At 43.1% G+C, this 14,505-nt stretch overlaps 1 protein-coding gene across 1 annotated transcript in view; it reads left to right on the top strand.

Moving 5' to 3' along the window:
• Positions 1-13,918, top strand: part of LOC146172588 (putative serine carboxypeptidase CPVL) — a 28,664-nt gene extending 14,746 nt beyond the window's left edge. The window contains exons 3-4 of the mRNA XM_084585740.1: positions 6,180-6,507; positions 13,058-13,918. Coding sequence (XP_084441866.1) covers positions 6,180-6,507; positions 13,058-13,869 — 1,140 coding nt within the window. The 3' untranslated portion in view covers positions 13,870-13,918. The remainder of the gene's footprint in view (positions 1-6,179; positions 6,508-13,057) is intronic.
• Positions 13,919-14,505: the final 587 nt, after the last annotated feature.

The following is a 14,505-nucleotide window of genomic DNA, read 5'->3' as shown; positions in this document are numbered from 1 at the left end:
GTCATTACCACTCATAGCTAAGCATTTTTACTTATTTCCACTCAGTTACGGTCATTATAAGTCGTCGCTTGACATAATGTAGCCGAAGAAGAGGAAGCGTGAACATTTTTGAAGAAAGAAGACACTGGTGCGGGCGGTGCTATAGGCATTTCTGGGGCTCCCCACCGTCGCCCTGGTTCCCGTTGCTACCCTGCCGACCTCGGTCGCTGTTGTTGTCCTGTCCTTAGGCTAGAACACCATATTGATGGAAGAGCTGGCTACCAATTTCATGCAGCGAAGCCCTACTCGTATTTAGAGCACGGTCTTAATTCCAGGCCGTCGAATGTTCTTAGGTTTTGTGGCAGTACTTGAAAGTCGGGCTAGTCGATTTCAGCAAGGTCAACCTTCGGAATTCAAATTCGTGCCCGACAGCAACAGGGCTAATGTCACCACGGCCTTCCAGCCGCAACAAGCCGCCGATGCGGCTGCTGCGCGGATCATTTACGTGGCGGTGACCCCATGGACGGTCACCCCATTCCGTGGCGATGACTTGGCCAAAGTTGAAGACTGGGTTGCGAACGGGTTGCGGGGCACAACGGGTGGACCCATGATCAATGCCTGCACAACGTCTACTTGTCTGTGGAGGCAACGGCGAGGTACTGGTTAGAGAACCTCGAGGCCACTTTGACCTCTTAGGAGCTGCGGAAGAACGAATTGCTGAGCACGTTCGCGAACACGCCCCGGCGAAAGAAGCAGAAATTGTGGCTTCTTTTGCTGGAAGACCTGCGCAGCAAGATCACTGGAACTTGCCACGACGATCCTACAGTTGGCCATATATGACACAGCCGAACGATTTCGCGTATTGAAGAAACCATTTACTAGCTAACACACGCCAAATACGTGCGTCAATACACAAGCGAGTGCCAACGGCGAAAAAACGCCTCCTACGCAACCGGCGGGTCTTTTCTAGCCACTCGAACCACCGAGTGCTCTATTTCATAACATTCGAATCAGTTTTATGGGCCCATTTCCGACGTCGCATTCAGGCACAAGTACATCATCATAGCGACGGATGATTTAATGCGCTACGCGAATTTCCACACATTTCTATTGGAGATGGTTACAAAGGCAGCCAACTATTCATCAAGATCATTGTCTTCCGGCACGGTGGCCCAGCAGTGCTGAATATTGAGCGTGGCGCCACGTTTGTGGTGCAACTCACTCAGGAGATCTGGCGTCCACCACCGCCGAACCAGGTGTGCCAGCCACCGCCGAACTACAGCGAATCATCTGCAAACCAACAGACTAACGAAGAGGCTCGACAGAACTCTAGCCGGCATGATCGCCATGTACGTGGACGTCGATCCTAGGAAATGGGACGAGGTACTGCCATATGTAACGTTCGCTTACAATACCGCAGTCCAGTAGACCATTCGTATGTCCCCTTTCCAGGTAGTGCGTTGAAGGCAAGCCACCACCATGCTTTACGCTGTGCTGATTCACGCACCGCCAGACGACGTTGCTGATGATGTCCGGCTAGTATGAGAACAAGCAGAGGAGACTCTGTAATCCGTCATACTCCACATACTGCAGCAGCGGCGTATCAGTGATCTTCACTACAAGCTCCGGAGACGTGTTGTCCATTTCCGGCCTAGAAATAAGGTCTGGGTGTGGACACCGGCTCGTCGTCGAGATCTTTCAGAAAAAGTCATGAAGCGGTACTTCCGGCCGTACACAGTTGTTCGTCGCGTCGATGAATTTAATTATGGGGTGCTGCCCTATGCAACGCAACCGTTGTCACAAATTTCTCGCATCCTGATATTGTGCACGTAGTGTGGCTTAAGCCGTATGACCAGTCATCACCAAGAACCTTTCCTTGTGTCTCTATATTTGGTTAGTAGATAATCAGCGAAGCCTCAGTGGCATTTCTTGTACGGCGGGTTCCCGCCGCATTTCTTGCGTATCAACCTCTGTCAAATCTGTGGTGATAAGGTTTCTTCGTGTACTGAAGCCCTTTCACCAGGGCACCATCACCTGTTTTCGGGACAGAAATTAAGTGTACAGCTGCTCAAGTTTCTGTCGAAATAATTCTACGCCATATTGGATATGATTTCCACTTGCTAGCAGCACAATTAAATGCAGCAATGCCAAGTAACTGCTTTGTACTCGCTCTTTTTTCCACGTGTTCCATTCTCGTCAGGTTCAGAAGCGCAGGTAATGCAACACCCATCTCGAAAGATGCAAGGAAGACAAAACTCTTTCAATAGGTTTTTTTTAGATGTAAGCACGCTATTTCTTTGTGAAAATGGCCGTGCCACACCAAGTAGTAAGATATTAATTTGCGACGAACCTGAAAGTCAAACCTTAGTCAAAGGCTTACTGCAGCGCCGACTTACTTTTTTTTGCCGTACACAACGTTGCTTACTGAACACTGTGCTTTCAGAATTTTAAATTGGTATCTTGCCTTTTGTCAGTACAAGGTCATGTCATCTGTTTGTCCTAATTCTTTCTGCTTCGGGACTGTTATTCGTTTCCTTAAGAATATATTGCACGAGGTCAAGCAAAATTATCATCCTTGCTAAATTATATCTCCTAGTATCGAAATACGTTCGTGGTTACAAAGAGTTAGATACCTAGCGGATCGTTGAATATGTACGAGTAGGTAATACAGAAGTTTTGTCCGCAAACTTTGAACTTGGTATTAAGTACTGCGATTTATTACGTAAAACTACGGGAATTTTCAAATTTTAACGAGGTATCTTACCAGACTCCCTCTTTTTTTTTTCATACTATTAGACGAGGCTGCAAGCATGAGAGCGATTGTGTGCAGCTCCCAACCGAGGTACAGTGTTAAAGGTGCTTGTTCATTACCTGGTTAGCAGGGCCAGCGGGGCCCCCTAGGACACGCAAGTGATTGAAGACACGAGGCTCTCCTGGTTTCAGAATATTGCGATTGCCAAGGATCCAAACGAGCCACTCCTCAGGAGTAAAAAAAAAAAAAACCATTGGGGCTGTATATTTTTGAGGGGACCTCTACATATTGTCACGTAGTGGTGACGAGGTCGACGGCACAAATGAAGGGGTCGATGATTGCACTAAAGAAACTCTTTATTTGGGCTGACTTGCGCCCGCAAAAGAACTAAGCAACTCGGCGGCGGCGATAGCAACAAACGCGCTCGTCGGTCGTCGAACAAAAAATGCCCGTCACACTCGTCAACGCTAAATTTAAAGGCTGCACAGAACAATCTAGATAACGTCGCAAACAGCTACCAGCACGAGCTGGAATATTGTGGAAAGACACCCGAGTGGCCGGAACCTTCGAGACAGATCTCGGTGCATCTTGCGCTACAACGAAACTGATAAAGATGTGACTCGCGACATCGAGCATTAACAAGCAAAGATTGCGGAACTGATACGCGGTCCAGAATCAGAGTGATAAGCCTGTATGCCGGCGGCTGTTAAAAAACAACAAATACAGTTTTGAAGGTTTCGCAGCAATATTGTCCCGAAATCTTTAAAACTGTATTTGTGGTTTTTTAACAGCCGCCAGCATGCGGGCTTATCAATGTGATCCTGGCACGCGTATCAATTCTGTTAACAGTGTTTGTTCATGCTCGTTGTCGCGATACGACGCGTTATCATTTTCTTTGTCACGAAAGATGAGTCGAGATCTGTCTCGAAGATTCCGATCACTTGCGTATGTTTCTACAATGTTCCAGGCTGTGCTAGTAGCAGTTTGCGACGTTATCTAGATTGTTCTGAGCCGCCTTTAAATTGAGCTTTGACGAGTGTGACGGGCATTCTTTGTTCGACGATCGACGAGCACGTTTGTTGCTATCGCCACCGCCGAGTTGCTTAGTTTTTTTGCGGGCGCAAGTCAGCCCAATAAAGAGTTTCTTCAGTGCAATCACCAACTCTTCGTTTGTGTCATCGACCCTGGTCACCACTACGTGACAATATATTGTACTTTTGTCGAAGTGGAACTAGCCTATTTGTTTTTGCGCCTAAAACACTCCTGTTTATTCAGTTTCATGTAGGCACAGAATGACCTCAAAGTAACAAAGTATTGTAGGTGCCACTTTGAGTTAACTCTTTCGGGATCGCCCCACAAAAGATGGTCATATATAACCGGTGGGTTTGGTTGCGCTATCCAACGTCAGTTGCCGTGTGATGAAATTCATACCTGCATTTAGGCAGATATTATAAGAACTGTAGATTCGGTTGCTGTGTAGTTCGCTTTTTTCCTCATGTGGCGACGCAAAAAAAATAATTATTTAGACCTAAGTGATATTAAATGTCAATACGGTTCTTGAGGTCACGTCAGTATCTGCTATGAATTCGGAACATTTCTAGCAATTACACTGTTCCTACCGTGGTGTTTTTTCACGACCGCTGTGTCATGGAGTTTGGAGACGGCTTCAAGAACTCGTACTTCAGCTCGAATGATAATCGAGGCAGATATCAGCCTATAACTTCAACTAGCGGCCTAATGAAAGAACCTTTCCAATTGAGCTCCCTCTTGAGCAGCTGCTCCTCTTCAATCTGGTACAGTGCGTTTAACATAATTAATGCGTAACTATTATTTCTTAATCGTTAGTGTTTTAGTAATTCATAATATGCTTTCATAACAAGGTAAATTCACGCACATGAGGGGACTTCTCCAGACCTTCAACGAGCGTGAAACTTTTTCAGAAGCGTCGATCGGAGTCTGAGCACCAGGCTCGCAGAGAACATCACTGCCCATACAGCAGATTTTCGCTTTTGCCGGTAAACTAATTAGTATTCGCCATCCCCTAAAAAAACGTGCCAAAAGAGGTAGCAGCCACTACCTACCAAAAGCTCATTACGTAAAAAATGGAAAGTATTCAATGTGCAGAAAATGACCGAGATGAAAACGAAATATTTTCTGTTTAGCAATGCTGTTATGAGACTGTCACACCGTAAAAATGGACCGCACTACAAAACATATTGCTCTGCTAGTAATTTGAGATAGCATTTGTAAGGGGAATTGGGAAAATAGATATGTGAGACTTTCAAGTAACCGCCACGGAACTTGAATGGTGACGTGCTTCCAAAAAGCACTAAAAGCAGTGGTTAGGACGTTCGACTACTGCACATGCCTAAGATTGCGGGATCGAATCCCGGCCGTGACGACCGCTTTTCATTGGATGCGAAAAGCAAGGGGCCCGTGTGCTGTGAGATGTCAGGGCACGTTAAAAAACCCCGGGTGGTCGAAATTGCCGGAGTCCTCCACTACAGCGCCTCTCATAGCCTGAGTCGTTTCCAACCAACAAACGAAATCAATTGAAACTTTCGTTAGGATTTTTTCGACAAGTTCCGAGATTTTTTGTCATTAATGTGAAGAAATTCGTAAGCGAATGAAAGACGATTTAAATCGATTTATTTAAGTATATTTTATACCAATATCGTGGAAATATGTCACTCATACTTTGTTCTAGAGCCCTTCAGAACCGCTTGATATTTTTTTACTTTATGGTCCTGAAAGACAGTATGAAAGAAGAATTGCACGATGCATAATCTCTACTTAAATATAAAATAAATAAATAAATAAATAATATATATATATATTTAACGCACGCTCCTTTTTGCATATTATGAGTTTAGTTTATTACCGTTTGCTACCGTTATATTTTTAAACGTTTTTCGCGAAATGTTGGACTGAAAGAGTTTTTTATGTATTAAGCTAAAGTAAATATCAATTATGTGTAGTGAAGAGCATTTAAATATCCACATTTTTATGTATGTTTTTCTAGTACTATTTAAAATTTGGATATATAATAAAAGGTTTTTTCGAAGCGTCTAACAATTTGCTGCTTTTCTTTGGTCTCGAAAGAGTTGAAGCAAAGGCTGAGTAGGCGTATGCAGCAAGCCGGTATACTTATACTATGCCTTTATTATCCTGCACTTCTGACTTATGAAAATTCCCTTTTAATCGCGGATATATCCTATAATTTAGATGAGTATGTACGAAATCTTATCAAGGGCTTCATTTTGTTCTCTGCTGTCCTGCAACCTTTCATACGAATTTAGTTCAGAGTGTATGGGCCGATCGAGATTCATCCAGCAGGATAACGAATCAAATTGTGATGAATTCGTCTCTGAACATACTAGAAATTAGAGCAATGTTTGCCAAATGAAAAACTAGTTTATAACACGTCTTTGAACATACTATATTCCAGAACCGGGACCCTAAGGCGCCGTTGATGTTATGGACACCCGGTGGTCCTGGGCTCTCAGCGCTGTTTGCTATGCTCCTCCAAAATGGTCCTGTTCAGTTCGATGCGACTGGAAATTTAACAAGAAGAGAGCTGACGATACAAACGAACATGAGCGTCATCTACCTTGATGCACCAGTTGGGGCTGGACTCAGCTTCACGAAAAAAGGCGGCTATGCAAAAACAATGAAGGACATAACAAGGGATATCTTTGCATTCCTCGAGCAGTTCCTGCAGTTATTTGACACATATAAAGGTCGGGAATTCTATTTAGGCGGAGACTCGTATGCCGGTGAGTATTTCAGTGAAATTCATTGTGAGAGTTTTCGGAAATGAAAATGTAAAAATGGCATGAGCTGACCAGGCACTGCCTTGTTGATGACCAGGAAAGACCGTGCCAAACTTCACGGTCCTCGGCTTACTAATTAACACATTTTTGAAAAAACTGGCGGTTCTTTTCAAAGCCATGGTTATACATGTCACCAGTTTCAAGAGCTGTTTTTTAGCAAGCATCATAGTTAATATAGAAATGTAGGTAATCCAGTGGCTACCTGATTTGTAATCCTCTTGCAGGTTGCGAAAATAGGTCTAGACGCGTTAAAGGCTTACAGAATGTCATTTTTGAGGTTGCTTTTGCCGCCCATCAAACATAACGTTTGGCAGTGAATATAACGCTCAATTTGAGCAAAATTTCCCCAAATACTAATTAAACGTACTGCATGGGATGTTCAACGAAGCCTAGAAGGTATGATAGTAAAATACTAAAGCGCTCTGCTTATTCCTACTGAAGAAACGTGAGGCTTCATGTATTTGGCAGGAAACTCGATACAGTGTAAGGTACCCTTTAGTACAAATGCAGTGCACTTCGAATAACGTTATTGCAAGTAGAACTGCATATACACAGTCTCATCTATAAAGTAGTTCCAGATGTATTTTTGGCATGCTATGCAGAGTCGGTTTCAAGATGCCACCCTGCTGCTATTAAACATATCAACTGAAGGATTACGCAGCGGATAAACGTCTCGAAGATGAAGCTGTAGTCACGTCATCTTACTTGAACGCTTGCGAGTGCTAAAACACTTCCGGGAACTTTGTATCAGTTATTTGGAAAGATGTTTTTCATAAAGCGAAGTTATAAAGCAATTTCAATAGCACTAATAGCAATAACACAGACATTGTATTGCGGAAGAAAGTTTATAGGGACAGTACACTGCCGAAAACGAGTATAAATATATTAGAATGTTCTGGCAGATCTTACCATTTGTTGGCAGTATCTAAAAATGAACTCGCGGTTTAATTAACAAGGAAAATATATTTGAAATATTTTTAATGATTAGGAAAGTCAGGCTTTAGCAGATGGTGGCCCCATATTGTGTTGTTTCGTTGCTTCAAGCATCTCATGTGTTAGGAGCGTCTAAGTGAATACATTACGTTTAATGACTATGCCACAGCGTCGTATATGCGGGTATATGTGTCCATATCTAATTTACAGTTACTGTTAATTTTTGATCTTGCTTGATTTGCTTTTAAAATCCGTTCAAAACAGAAAAACAAACAGCCAAGGACGCCGACATACTTGTAGCTGCTCTGCCATCTGCAGCGATGCTATACTCAATGATGGTTGTTAGTGTTTGAAGTAAATTTAACTGGTATTATTGAATTTTTTTATTTATGTTTATTTATTTGAAGCTTTTTGTACAGTCAATTATAATTTTAACAAAATCTGCATTTCAGTCAATAAGACGTTCTGCACGCGAATTAAGCTTCACGGCAGTCGTTGTGTTCATAGAGCGGCATATAGTTAATATTCAGCATGTTGTGACGACAACGTTAGTGTTTGCAGACGCGGACTACCAGTGAGAACACGAGGCTACAATATACAAAAATTAAGTTTAAACATTTCAGCCCTGTTTCTCAGCCGCACTGCCGGGCATTCGTTAATTTCGTGATGGAGCTTTCGAATAAGGCAAGAAAAAAATGTGGAAAAAGTTAGTACGCTGTCCCTTTAAGAGAGGGGTGCCACTGTCAGCCCGCCGTACAGTTTTGTTATACACAGGGCCTCATGTTATATACTTAACCATGTTAACCACCTCAGCGATATTTAATTTACACTGCGCAGATATTTTGACTTTGTGTGAAATCGCGGAAAATGCATTCAGGAAGTGCAATTATCTAAGGCTGCAGTGCTTATTTAAAGCATTTTTGCACAGATGGCGTTGTTTCCTGGGTTTTGTATGCGCGTCCCAGACTGCCCACGCAGGAGAGAGGCGTGCTGAAGTCGAACATTTCGCAGCGATCTATTTGTGCAGTACCGTGGTGGCGCCGCTTCAGTTGTCGCGCTTGTGGGTCAGAGCTGGCGGTGCACAAATATGCTAAAAATCGACAGCTAAACCTTGAGGTGTCAGTGCGAACGTGGATTATTCAGGTATCGGCACGATCATGAGTGTATATGTGGCTGCGATCTCGTCTCCTGATCTAGAGACGGGGAGTAAAATCAGCTGAGAGAGTCAGACATTTGGGCGAAGCGTGTGCAGCCACCAAAATAAGAGCTGCGCATAATATAATCTATGTTGATATACATAGGGCAAGTTTTTTGAAAACATAAGGCATTTTCTTTTTCAAAAAACCACCGTCATTCATCACTTCAGCCGCTGAAAATCCGCCACTGTGAGATGGAGGTGGGTTTGAAATAGGGGTTTCTACTTAACGTAAGAAGCTCCAGTAGTGAAATGCCACTCTAAACCTACACGCAGGGAGCTCAATAGCACCTGAAAACAACATACAGCATTTTTATTGCTTAGGAGCATTGTTTCTATACATGCCAGATTTGCACGCTGCACTCCCACGAACCGGATCTGGAATGTTTCCCCTGGAGGCATGCGCCTTGTTAGAGAATTGCCAATGCTGCTATGCAGTTAGCGGAACCGATAATACATATTAGAAACCTTGATCTCGGCTTCATTTCCGTTATAGTTGCTTATGCTGGCATAAAAGCTCCAGTAATACGGGACGAATTTATGTTTTACTATTCCAGATACGCATGTGAGCTGCATACGGGAAGTTTTGTTATTTACTCCAAATTCAGAATAAGGAACGCGAGTGTGTTTCTAACTTAGTTTCGTCTCGCTTCGCGTGTCAACATAATTTTACATACGAAGTTATTTGAATTTGATACAACAAATATGCAAAATAATGAGAATAATCTCGAATTATCACCTGACAAGGAAGATGAACACGGCACAAATGTTCCCGCGTATTTACTCATTATTTTGTACGAGATTACAGGCATTTAACGTGTGCTAGAGAAGAGCGCGTCGTCTTTTTAACGTACCCTGTTCGTTTTATAGATCACATGGTATTTTTATGTCTTTGAGCTTCGCTCTTTGCGAAGGCTTGACTGGCTTGCTTCCTGCGCTTTATGTACGGCTGAACATTAAGTTTCAGCCGCTGTCAATGACACAGGGAGGATTAAGGCAGAACGAGCTGAATACGAAGGGTGAGCCTCAGTTCCAAGTTCCACAAAAGGACTAGTCTCCATCTTGGCGCTTAGACGAAAAGAAGTTCTCTTGTGAAAACTTTGGTTGGCGGACCAGGGTAACCGAGTCTACCCCTAAACCAGTATTCACGTTAGCAACGCAGGAACGTTTGCTTCGCAGTTCCTGTGGACGAAAGTGTCCCGACGAAAAATCAGACGCGGAATTTTTTTTTCTCTAAGGCTGCGACACACTGATCGATATACTTCGGTGCGTTGCACATTTCTGAACTGCACTAATGTAAAACAGTGCCTTTACTTACTTCTGCCATTCGCTGGCCCGGCAGCTGTGCAGGGTAGGATTTCAGTTAAAGAAATATTTTGGACACTTAACTTCTACCTTAAGTGTATGACGCGATAGCGAGGCTACCCACTAACTTGTAACGCCGCAATTTAGCCAAGCCATATGTACATGTTTGCGTCGCCTAGGGGTAATGTGAATGCAATGCTCCTGGCAGGCTGTTTATGATATCGCCCTTCCTTGTGAAAGGAGGGGTCCCAGCTGGTATCTCCTGCCGAACGTAACCTTATGTACAGTCAGTGCTCAGCCATGCCAGCAGCCAGCTACTGCCTGCCAGCACCATGCTCGTGATTTTTCGCTCACATCGCCAAAGCCGCATTTTCGGTTAACGGTGCCTTTGGCGCTGTCGCATTAAAATATTCCGTGCACAAGCAACTGCAGAAGGCGAAAACTCTCTCAATGCATCGCCATACACAGCATGTATCGCGCACGCATTTGCAGTAGGCGCTCGTTATATTACACAGACTTGCGAGCGGCGGGCTGCTGGGCGCGTAGGCAGGGAAACGAGGGGCGTTACAGCTATTCGGGTAGCGCCTCTTTTAACGGCGCTGCCTGAGAAGCAGTAGTTTTAGCCGCCGCCTCAGATGCACTAGTTCAAGAAAATAAAAGGAATAAGCGCATTTAGCTGGCTTTGTGCCATCTTAGGAACGCCGGCTCTTTTTCCAGCACGAAAATAGGTTACGTAAAACTTGATGCAACATCCTTGTAAATGATTTCACTCTATATTTTAGGCACGCAAAATTTTGCAGCGTGTTATACCAACGCTGTTAAATGTCTAGCATGCATGACAAAGCATTCTGAGGTATCCTTCGTTCGTTTAAGGGGCGAATATTGCGAAGGGTCTTTTATTAGGTGAATTGTTCCAAGTAACGTCCAAGTAACTGGTAATGTTACTTGAATTTCTGATGTCTAATCACTCTACTTTGACCAAGTAACGATAAAATATGCTGGAACATGTGACGTATATCTCACTCGATGCATTCATAGACGACAATGTGAAAAATTATGCCTTCTTTTCTATCGTTCCTAACTCAAGCTGCAACAAAGCATCATTATAAACAAGAACGCCATCGACAAGAACAATATATAGCGTAATTACAAGGGGAAACTTGCCAACAGCTAATGGGGAGAAAGTTAGACCGGTCTATTAGAAGTAAGCTTTAAAAGAAACTCTTAATGAATGCATGGTTAGCTCGGAAATGTCAAGCTGCCATATCTCTGAAGTATACATAAGCCCACAGAAAGGAAAGACCTTGCTGAAACAGATTAACAGTGATATTGCCGCGAACCATTCAAAGCTCTACTTGTTTCTTTATTGCGAAAGCAATTACGACAGCCAAAGAGAGACCTCGGGTGGCCGCAGCTACACCGTCAAGAGACGCGATGAGGCGCAGCTACGGTCTCCTCATAAAAAATTAGCCTGCCATGACATCTGAACACACGTTACCCCTATGTCACGGGAGGAGCTGCCAACTCGGGTCGCTCCTTTTATATGGGAGGGTGATATCAGAATCATCCTGCCAGAGCCATTTGCATTCTCGTTACCCCTACGACACGCAGGTACGTCCATACGGCTTGGTTGAAGCATGACTTTATATGTGGGCTGGTAGGTTAGCTCTCGCTTCACCTTAAAGTATGAGCTTTAGTGTCCCCAATAATGTAGCACCTTATACTGATAGAGCATGATAGGTGAATAATGTAGCAGTCAAAAGAAGCTTCCGGCGTTGATTTTACAATTAAGGTAAGGTTAACCAGAGCTAAACCACAACAAATGTTTTTTGTAGCAACCGCTGGCATGCGGTCTTGTCAAGGTGATTGTAGCGCACGGATCGGTTCTGTACTTTTTGTTTGTTCATGCTCTTTGTCGCGAGACGCAACTTTATAATTTTCTTTGTCGCTCAAGATTCGCCGAGATGTTTCTCGAAGATCCCAGTCACTCGCGTGTATTTCTTTAAAGTTCCAGGTTAGGCTAGTCACCGTTAGTGGCTTTTAGATGTTGCTACGCCGTCTTTAAATTGAGCATTGACGGGATTGACGAGCACTGTTTGTTCTATGACCAGCGAGGACATTTGTTGCTATCACCGCCGCCGAGTAACTTTAGCTCTATTTCCGGGTGAAGTCAACCCAAGAAAGAGTTCATTGCACTACTGCATCTACCTATCTGCTCATTGTAGCTTTTGGCGTTGTCACCACCACGTGACAATATGGTGGTAATATTTTGTAATCAAACTGGCTTTCTGCAACTAATCTTATGGTTCGGATTGAATGCAAAGTGTTTGGCTGTTCGCCTCCAATAAACTATTGTAAGAATAAATTCGTAGCATTAGCCACTGAAGTGAGAAATTGAGACGAAGTTTATGTCATATATGAAATAGAAAACAACTGAAAAAGAAACAAATTATTTAAGGACATGTGTCCTAAAAGAGAGCGCACCTGAAAGCACGGTTTAGAAATTTCAGTCACCTATTTATACCACTCAATTCTTTTTCTTCGTTTTTTTTTTCATCTTCTCTTTGCGCTGTGATGAGATTCTGCATGCTAGTACAATTGTGAAAAAGTTTCAAAATAAGTGTATGTTCATTAACAGGAGACATGAACAAATTAACATTAGAGTTCATAACAAAATACAAACAATTGCATGAACCAAAAATTAAATAAATATTGTAATAAGGATACATCCGTGTCAAATGAGGCAATATTTAAAATTCGAAATTTCAACAAATTCAAAATTTAGCACTACGGTTCACATGTATATTCATCTTATTCGCATCAGTCTAGTCACTAATTTGCGAAACCGAACCGGCCTATAACGCTCTCCCAACGCAGAACCATTTCGAGACTTGTTTCTTGTTTCCACGTTATCAAGCACTGTTTAAAAAAGAACGGTACAATGTTAGAGAAGGCACAATTTGTTCGGCTGTTTTTTATGGCTTTCTGCTCGCCAAGAATGTAAATCTTTAGAGCTGTCAAAATGAGGTCCTAAATAATGCTGTCTTTTTGCTTTTACAGCTCGCTACTCTGTTGCCCTCGGCTGCGAGATGCTACTCAGTCCAGCTATAGTAGATCTAAAGCTTCAAGGAATAATTGGGGGTGTTGGATTTCTTGCTCCTGTCTTGGACTTAGCAGACTCCAGCGAGTTCCTCTTACAATCATCGATGCTCACTACAGATGGATATGAAGTTTTTAAACGACAATTCGCGTTAATGCGGGAACTCGCTAAAAATGGAAGTGTAACAGCAGTGCAGCTGTTGTTTAGAACTATATTCACTTCTGAAAAGGAAAGAACGTTGTTTCAAAACCTAACCTTATACAATAATCACGCGAGTTCTGCTTACACCGAGAGGCCACTGGCTATGCTGATAGCCTTCGATGCAGCAAGCAAGCCTGAATTCAAAATAGCTATTCATGCAGGAATAAATACCACTATCGAGTATGCCAAAGAAGAACTCCTTATGAGCCTAATTATGGACTGGATGGTTGATATTACATACCAAGTGCAATATGTTCTAAACAACACTCGGGTGCTTTGTTACACTGGTCAATTGGATGCCCTTTTCCCATCAGTGAATTCGCAAGCATACTTCGAGAAGCTAAACTGGAAGCACTCCTCAGTGTATCGTGACGCCGCCCGGACTTTGTGGAAACCGTACAACGGCGACTATATCAGTGCAGCCGGTTACATGAAATCAGCAGGAAATTTCACTACGGTGACAGTGTTCGGCATGGGCCACTACGCCGGTTTCGATAAACCAACAGAAATATATATGTTGGTAATGGGTTTTTTGAGCAAACAAATATCATTCGCGGCCCAAGAAATGTAAGGTATTTCAACACTCTATTACAAAAGGAGACAATAAATATTGTTGCAAAAACGTAGCGGTGTTTTTGCTTATTTGTTGTCGGATGTTCTCTACTGAGCTAAGCAAATTTCCGCAGTGCAGCAGCCCGCTTCTTTTTTAGATTCAGTGCTCGCATTGAAACTGAACATTGTTGAGAAAGGCTTATAAATGCCTATACAGCTTGTTATAGCGAGCATTATTTTCTCCTAAGTATACGCCGAAAAGCCATGCTTGTTACAATCGGATGCGGAACCAGTGCCACACTGTAAGTAGACCTAGCGTCGTCAGCAACGTAAAGTGGAGGTTAAGCTTTTAAGCTCTGATAGGTGACAGAGCTGGTGCTTATAAGCTAAGCTTATATATGTTTAATTGTCTTGTAAGCCAATTAAAATATCTTATAAATAGTGTTGAGTCTTGTACTCACCCCTTGCCATGGCCGCTCCCGCCAAAATGCATGGAGGTATAACGGTGAAAAAAAAAATACCGTAACGCTTTGCCCATCGTACCTTTCAATGAAAACTTAAACGAGACCTTATTTACCAGGTTGGGTAGTTTTAGTGGTTCCTCCGCAGACAAGGCGCAGCCAGTGCGAAGAAAACCTCCTGCCTTCTTACGTTA

Source organism: Amblyomma maculatum, unplaced genomic scaffold (genome assembly GCF_055883805.1).
Source record: "Amblyomma maculatum isolate TAMU_Amacu unplaced genomic scaffold, ASM5588380v1 scaffold_13, whole genome shotgun sequence".
Taxonomy (NCBI): domain Eukaryota; kingdom Metazoa; phylum Arthropoda; class Arachnida; order Ixodida; family Ixodidae; genus Amblyomma; species Amblyomma maculatum.
The sequence above is the reverse complement of the archived record's forward strand: the minus strand, read 5'-3'. Positions and strand labels throughout refer to the sequence as shown.